Source organism: Orycteropus afer, unplaced genomic scaffold, assembly GCF_000298275.1.
Source record: "Orycteropus afer afer isolate SDZICR_OR568_19922 unplaced genomic scaffold, OryAfe1.0 scaffold00131, whole genome shotgun sequence".
NCBI classification, from domain to species: Eukaryota; Metazoa; Chordata; class Mammalia; order Tubulidentata; family Orycteropodidae; genus Orycteropus; species Orycteropus afer.
In genome coordinates, this window is record NW_006921718.1 from 5,676,396 (window position 1) to 5,685,159 (window position 8,764).

The window sequence follows — 8,764 nt, forward strand, 5'->3', positions numbered from 1 at the left end:
TTGCACCATCCAGTTACTTAAACAAAACAAAACAAAACAAAAAAACTCACTGCTGTTGAGTCGATTTGACTCATAGCAAACCCCCCTCCCTTTGGGTTTCCAAGATAGTGTCTCTAGTCGGGTCCGATTTCAATGGCACATAACAACAACATCTCTGTGGAAGTAGATTGTCCAGTCTTCTTTCTGAGGAGTGGCTGGTGGGTTTGAACCTCCAGCCTTCTCGTTAGCAGTCAAATGCCTTAGACACCACACCCTGGAGCTCCCAGTTACTCTGTAAATGGTATTCTAGCCTCTTGCCTTAGAAAAACAAAACCAAAACCCATGGCCATCAAGTTGGGTCCAACTCATAGTGACCCCATAGGATAGAGTAGAACTGTTCCATATGGTTTCCAAGGTTCTAAACTTTCTGGAAGCAGACTGCCTCATCTTTTTCCCACGGCAGCTGGTGGATTCAAACCTTTTGTTTAGCAGCTGAGCACGTAACCACTGTACCATCAGGGCTCCTTATTTCCTTAAAACTCACGGCTGTCAAGTTGGATCTGACTCATAGTGACTCCTCCTTGGGTTTCCAAGGCAGTATCATTACAGAAGTAGATTGCCCAACCTTCCTTCTGAGGAGTGGCTGGTGGGTTTGAACATCCAGCCTTCTGGTTAGCAGTCAAATGCCTTCGGCAGTATGCCACCACAGCTCCCCCTTATTTCCTTATAGGACTGTTAATCATATTGCATTCGTTTTATTTACATATAGAACTCAACCACAAAATAGTGTCATTCTTGCTAAGGGGGATGCCAAAGCAAAAGGAAAAATACGTTTTTAAATAAATCTAGGTACACTTCAGGAGCTAAAAGCAATCTGGTCATGTGCTGACTATAGTTTTTAGATTAGAGGAAAAGGGCTACAATCTTAGGCATATCCAGAAAATTGTGCCCATGGCCATGTTTAAAAAGTGCTGATGTCATAGGTTTGGCATTTTTAAGTCTTTCTCTGTCTTATTTTTTTTCTTCTGAAGTAAGACTAAGATTAGTGAGCCTTTGTTAAGATTAAAGCTTTCATCCTGCTTAATGTAGGAAAACAACAGCATAAAGCTTAATTTTAGGTAGGAACTGCCCTTTATTTACAGGGCTTATGTGAAAAGGCAGGACTCTAGTGAACCCTGAAAGGAGCCTAGGTGATTAAAGCCCTCAACCACTAACCGGAAGGTTGCTGGTGGTTCCAATGTACCAGCTACTCTGAAGGAGAAAGATCTGGGGATGTGCTCCCGCAAAGTTCACCAAACACCAAACTAAAATCACTGTCATCACGTCTGTTCTGACTATAGTGTGACCCCCATTGCTTACAGCCTACAAAATCCTATGGGACAGTTTTACTCTGTCCTGTTGGGTCACAATGATTTGGAATCAATGTCACATAACAGTGAAACCTAAAGGATCAACTGTTTATAACCTACTTTGATTTATTCTCCAGGTTTCTTCATGGTGTGGAAGGGATTGCATGGTGTGACCAGCCCTCTTGGAAGCCTCAGTTGGCCATAGCTCAGGAAGATTTCTTGGACGCCATCTTGTTTCAGAGCTGCTTCTTAAGCTACTTGGGAAAAATGATGTGACAGTTCATTTCAAAAAGGAGTTTTTTGAAATATAACTTCTGTGAAGAAAGTGGTCCTTTTTCTCTTTTGCAAAATAGACATTCTCAAATTCCAAAATGCCAGCCAAGACCCCGATTTATCTGAAAGCTGCCAATAATAAGAAAGGAAAGAAGTTTAAACTGAGGGACATTCTGTCTCCCGATATGATTAGTCCTCCCCTTGGAGACTTTCGCCACACCATTCACATTGGCAAAGAGGGCCAACATGATGTTTTTGGGGACATTTCCTTTCTTCAGGGCAACTATGAGCTTCTACCTGGAAACCAGGAGAAAGCACGCATGGGCCAGTTCGCTGGGCATAATGAGTTTTTCCGGGCCAACAGCACCTCTGACTCTATGTTCACAGAAACGCCCTCCCCAGTGCTCAAAAATGCCATCTCTCTCCCAACCATCGGAGGGTCCCAAGCGCTCATGCTGCCCTTATTGTCACCAGTGACATTTAATTCCAAGCAGGAGTCCTTTGGCCCAGCAAAGCTGCCCAGGCTCAGCTGTGAGCCTGTTGTGGAGGAAAAGGCTCAAGAGAAAAGCTGTCTTCTGGAGAACGGGACAGTCCACCAGGGAGACACCTCATGGGGCTCCAGTGGTTCCGCGTCTCAGTCCAGTCAGGGCAGGGACAGCCACTCGTCCAGCCTCTCTGAACAGTACCCCGACTGGCCGGCGGAGGATACGTTTGACCAGCCTTCCCCATGTGAGCTCATCAAGGAAAAGACAAAATCAGAGGAGTCCCTCTCTGATCTGACAGGCTCCCTCCTCTCCCTGCAGCTTGACCTGGGGCCTTCACTTTTGGATGAGGTGCTGAATGTCATGGATAAAAACAAGTAACAGAACACCAGCCCATTTCCTCTGGGGTGAAAGGTACCGAAAAGCCAAAACTAACCACAGTCAAGGAGGAGAGCTTCACTGGTTATATTTGCAATTGTGCCATGGGTTTTCTAAAATAACATTCCTACAAGATATTTTTTTACCTATTGTGTTTCGTCCTTTTTGCAAAATGTTTTTTTACAAAAGGAAAAAAAAAAAAAAAACCCTATCCTGGCAAAAAGAGGAAATGAGTCAGTCAGCGCCCATTTTCGGCAGGCATTGCTGTTTTTCAGCTCACATTTTTGTTTGCAGACAAGTAAGGAATCTGGCTTGACTGGGATTGGCACTAGTTATGAAGAGCTGGGAGAGTCAAAGGAAGGAACTTTGCAGTACTCCAGCATTTTCTGAGCAAGAGGAAGTCAAAATTATTTAACACCTAAGCCTTTTTTCTAGACTCTTCTATATTGTACTGTTTGGGTTTACCATAGCAAATTCTTCAGTGTTAAAACTTTTCTCTGTTTTCACATTTGAATAATTTTATGGGCTTGGGGGATTTTCTTGTAGTTCTTACATATCCCTATATATTATATCTATATTGCAAAATTTTGACTGTCACCTACATGTTGGTAAGACACAAGCAAAGTATTACTGTAACTAAGTTATTTTTAAAGTTAAAATATATTTTTATGTGCCTTTGGCTTTTTATTGCAGAGTCTACATTTTATAGATATTGCATCAAATGTTATTTGACTTGTTTCCGTTGAGGTTCCATTGTAAGCCGTGTGTGGATGTGTTTGGAAAAGTGTATTCATACTTAGTGTTATTTTTTTTTTCCACCTGTTATCATACTTCTAACAGCAGCCAACAATGGCTTGTAAAGTATAAAGGCACAGGTTACTCACGATGCTTCTGCAGAGACTGTGGGCTTCACCACATAATGTATTTGGAAATATGGGTATTTTAGTACAGTGCATACTTGGATTACGTAGGTACTTCATGCAACACAATAAAGAGTAAATGTCAAAATGAACTTGCCTATTTATACACAAGACTGTAAGAGAATGTTTTAAGTCTAAGGCTGGAAAAACTGCTTCTCTAAGATATGCATGAGACTTTAAAACAAGATAGGAATTCCATCCACTCTGAAATTTTTTTTATTTTCTGAAGGTTTGAGATTTCAGAAACTGGGCCTCTCAAGTTCAGGGAAAATGTACCTACGAGAGCAGAGGGTTTTTTAGTTACTGATGCCACCCTCTCAACGTTCATTTCTATGAATCTCCTCCCTTTGTTGACATCGCTGTAACAAATGTAACAAACATTTTCTCTCCAATCCCCTCCCGGTAGGATAGATGTTTCCATGCAACTCATACCTTACAGATGAGATTAAAGCAGGTAAAACGGCAGTAGAGAGAATATTTTTTTTTTTTAAAAAAAGAAAACAGAAAAAACAGTTGCCACCGAATTCATGTATGTCAAAGTAGAACTGTGATCCATAGGGCTTTCAATGACTGATTTTTCTGAAAGTAGATCACCAGGCCTTCCATTTAAGGCACCGCTGGGTAGACTTGAACCACCCCAACTCAGTTAACCAACAGATGAGTCCATTAACCATTGGTACCACCCAGGGATTCCAGAGAGCACTCACCCCTCTCTTTCTTCCCCCTCAAGGACCCCAGAGATGCTCTGAGGATGTTGTAACATCCAGAGGAAACAGAAGCAGGAAATGTACACACTGATTCCTGTCCTTTGTCAATCACCCCTTCCCCCACCAGGGAAAAACACTTGCACACAATAACTGCCAACTGTGTCTCTCAAACTTTCATTTACTCCAGTCACTTTAATAGTTCTCACCTGGTTTGGATTGTTTGCAATTCTACCACTTGTTTATCTGAAATAAGCTTTGAATTGCAGGTGGAATGTTATTAGGGTGACTAACCAATTACAAGAGCTCCCTTAGAGCACTGAGTGCTTTTTCCATACTTTTCTGATTTTAGTTTTTACCCCATAATTACAGACTTTCTTAGCTTCTTCCAAGTTTTGTCAATGAGGATAAGTTTATGTGTCTTATAATTTTTAGCTACTCTTTTGACACCTTCCTCCATCTTAATTATTACTGATCATATTAAATCTCTCATTTTACTCTTCATTTGTAGCATAACTTCAAGAAAAAAAAACTACTAGGCGAATGATGAGAGCTATCTGTGTGTATTTTCTCTGTCACAGGTGTGGAGACAGACGAGGTACAGGTATGACAGAATTATGTTTTTTCATCAGTCTAAATAATAATGCACCCTTCATCTATTTACCCATGTTACTCTCTCCAAGACCTTTCCCATACCATGTCTCCCATTAGCTTAGGTATAATTGAGATGATAATAAACATACCCCTTCTAGAAAGAGGAAACAAAGTCACATCCGGCTTGTGAACTGTTTTTGTTGAGTCGTTTCTTGCATGGCAGCACAGCCTTTCTAATGCCTGGTCTTTTCTCCAGGGAGCAGGTGCAAAGCTGCTGGCAAACAATTTTCTACTTTTAATGTAAGTTGTCGTCATTTGTTTATGGATAAGGAAACCCATGATGCACTTTACCTGCAAGCTCAAAGAAAAGGGAAAGCCACCTGAGACTCAGCTTCTGGACTCCACAACCAGAAGCTGTTGGTGTAAGTAGAGATGCTACTTGTAGTAGGCAGGATTCTTAGTGATCTTCTCCATGGGTGGTGAGACCTAACAATAGGCAAGATAGATCATTTCTGCCTAAAAACCACCTGATTAAAAAAATCAACTTATCAGAGTTACTTAGCACTTCACAAATACAACATCATAAATGGTGACATTGTAGTGAGCCAAAATCATAGTCAACAAACATACACTAAAGACTGAAGTGGTTGAACAGAAAACAGAACTGAGTCTCCAGAATTATGGTCTCTTTATTCTGATTTTAGGTTACAGCAAGCTACGATTTTTTCTCAAAGCTTCCTTCAAACATTTGAATTCATGAAATGGGGCAAATTCATGGGTGTATGAATTGATTTGATAAATAGAGCAGACAAAAGAAAAATTATACATTAGGTGATGTTCTGATCCTCCTGCTTATATGGAGCCTAGTGAGACTGAAGCATTTTATGTGACACAGAGAAACTTAATAGAATAAGCCAACATCATAATCTCTCTCCAGTAAGAGTTTCTCCTTTGGAAATTATGTTACCACCTAGTCCCAAATTTAGCAGTTCCACTGCACAAAATTTTTGGACTTCAGAATTAATCTAATGCCCACACTAACATGAATGACTGACTTATTTTTTCTTAGATAAGTCAATGAGTCATATACGCAGGGTTATTGGGTGCTGCCCTTGAATCCCCATCCAAACTCTTGGCCAGATCCGGCAAAATAAGAATTAAGAATAGCTTCCAGATGTTGATAAGTCACCATCAACCCAGATGGGCAGCCTTCTGGTTGGTTTGATTGCATGGGTGTAAAGAAAATCACAATACTCAAAACCCACATTCACACATTAGCTTAATTAGTTCTGGCTAAGAATTCATTTATTTTTCAAAGAAAGATGATCTCCCTGGTAAATTGAGTGGCACGTTTATTTCACCTGACTAACCCATCAGCCACTCCTGGGAAGGAAAATTGGGCAATCTACTTCCATAGAGATATCACCACGAAAACCCAAGCAGGGGTCACTATGAGTCAGATCCAACTTGCCAACAGTGAGTTTGGTTTTTGGTTTTGTATACCTGGAATGCCACTTGCTTTATTCCAGTGGTACATCGTTTTATCCAGTGAGCTTTCCATCTGAGGATACTTAATTTTCACTTTGTTCTTGGAGCAAGTGCTCATTCCAAAACCAAAAACCAAACTCACTGCCGTCGAGTCAATTTGACTCGTAGCGACCCTTTGGGTTTCTGAGGTGGTATCTCTACAGAAGTAGATTGTCCAATCTTCTGAGGAGTGGCTGGTAGGTTTGAACTGCCAACCTTCTGGTTAGCAGTCAAATGCCTTAGGTACTACACCACGAGAGCTCCATATTTCTCACTTGAGTTGTCAAGGAATCATGATTCTGTGGTAAAAATGCTGCAGGGAATATTGTGTGGAAGAATGGGAACTATGCTTATTTTATGAAGTTATGTATAACAATGAAATCTGTTTCATAACTATTATGCTTCATTTAATCTTCCATTTTTACTTTTGAAAATCTGATACTGATTTTATTTTCATTGGCTTTCAAAGAAAGATTAAGCTTGATGGAGGAGCAAGAAACAGAAGACATGGGGGGTGGGGAGAAAAAGAGCAGGTAAAACACAGCCACTTCAGCGCTGCCTCCCTGCCACAATGTTTCTGGGTAAAAAGCTGCCATTGCCATCGCTGCAGTTGCCATCACTGTCTCCTACTTCTCTTGGCCCTGGTGAAGGATTTCCCTCCTGGTGGGACAATGGGCAGGGAGGGAAGCAGAAATTCCTTTATGTGGTGGTGATTAAACTAGGGAGGAACAGAGGGGGTTATCTCAAAGGTGAAAGGGGAAGCCAAAGAATAAAATGGGTTTCCCCACTCAAAAAAGAAAAAAAAATCTTGATTTACCCTTTGAAGGTCAGCCAAATTTTCATGGAAGGCAGATTAACATGGGTAATAGAAACATCTGCCCAAATCAACGCTATTGTAAAGAATAATTATTCCAAGATGAGTCATGAAAGTAGAGATGTCTCCCATACATCAAAATTATGGAAGCTGAATAATTGAAATGGAAATTATGTTCACCACAAAAATGATTATTGTAATATGGCATAACGCATGCATGGAATCCATTGCTAAAAGGGTCCTTGGGGGGGAAAAAAAAGATCTTTTTATTTTGAGAGAGACACCTGAAAGAGAAGGACCTAAATGGGGTCTTGAGAGATAATAAGATTTTTTTTTTTAGATGGACGGGGCATTTTAGGGAGGGAAAAGATTATGAGTGAACAAAAAAGTACACTCCATTCTAGGTGTTAGGTGCCACTGAGTTGGCTCTGACTCATAGTGACCCTATGTACAACAGAATGAAACACTGCTTGGTCTGTGCCACCCTCACAATCTATACCTGATTTCATCGTTGCATCCACTGGGCCAATCCATCTCATTGAGGGCCTTTCCCTCTTTCATTGACCCTCCACTTTACCGGGCATGATATTCTTCTCCAGGGAATGGTCCCTGCTGACAACATGGCTAAAGTAGTTCAGACCAAGTCTGGCCATTCTCAATCCCAAGGAGCATTCTGGATGCACTTCTTCCAGGACAGATTAGTTCATTCTTCTGGAAGTCCACAGTACTTTCAGTATCCTTCACCAACACCACATCACAAAAGCATCAACTCTTCTTTGGTCTTCCTTGATCATTGTCCAGCTCTCACATGCATATAAGGCTATTCAAAATACCACGGTTTGGGTTAGGTGCACCTTTGTCTTCAAGGAGACATCTTTGCTCTTCAGCACTTTAAAGAGGTCTTTTGCAGCAGATTTGCCCAGTGGAATATGTCTTCTGATGTCTCAACTGCTACTTTCATTGGTGTTGATTGTGGAACCAAGTAATAAGAAATCTTTAACAACTTCAATCTTTTCTCCATTTACTATGATACCACTTATTGGTCCAGTTGTGAGGATTTTTGTTTTCTTTATGTTGAGATGTAATCCATACTGCAGACTGTAGTCTTTAATCTTCATCAGTAAGTGCTTCAAGTCATCCTCACTTTCAGCAAGCAAAGTTGTGTCATCTGCATTTTGCAGGTTGTTAATGATGAGTCTTCCTCCAATCCTGATGCCACCATCTTCTTCATATAGTCCAGCTTCTCGGATTATTTGTTCAGCAAACAGATTGAATAAGTATGGTGAAAGGGTACAACCCTGACACACCCCCTTCCTGATTTTAAACCATGCAGTGTCCCCTTGTTCTGTTCGAATGACAGCCTCCTGATCTATGTAGTTTCCTCATGAGTACAATCAAGTGTTCTGGAATTCCTATTCTTCTCAATGTTATCCATAATCTGTTATGCGCTACACAATCAAATGTTTTTGCATAGTGCATAAAACACAAGTAAACATCTTTCTGGTATTCTTTACTTTGAGCCAAGATCCATCTAACATCAGCAATGGTATCCTTCATTCCACATTCACTTCCAGCTTGCATTTCTGGAAGTTCTCTGTCAATATACTGCTGCAACCAATTTTGAATTATCTTCAGCAAGATTTTACATGTGTGTGATAATACTGATATTGTTTGATAATTTCCATGTTCTGTGAGATCACCTTTCTTTGGAATGGGTAAAAATATGGATCTCTTCCAGTCAATT

The 8,764-nt window shown here is 40.6% G+C and overlaps 1 protein-coding gene across 1 annotated transcript; it reads left to right on the forward strand.

The window, feature by feature from the left end:
• Positions 1–1,699: 1,699 nt before the first annotated feature.
• CDC42EP3 (CDC42 effector protein 3) lies at positions 1,700–2,464 on the forward strand. The gene has a single exon (XM_007945064.2). It carries the CDS (start codon positions 1,700–1,702, stop codon positions 2,462–2,464), a length of 765 nt encoding a protein of 254 aa, XP_007943255.1.
• The last annotated feature ends 6,300 nt before the right edge of the window (positions 2,465–8,764 follow it).

Excerpts from the sequence above, each read along its gene's own strand:
- CDC42EP3 (XM_007945064.2), top strand. The coding sequence starts at position 1,700 with ATGCCAGCCAAGACCCCGATTTATCTGAAAGCTGCCAATAATAAGAAA.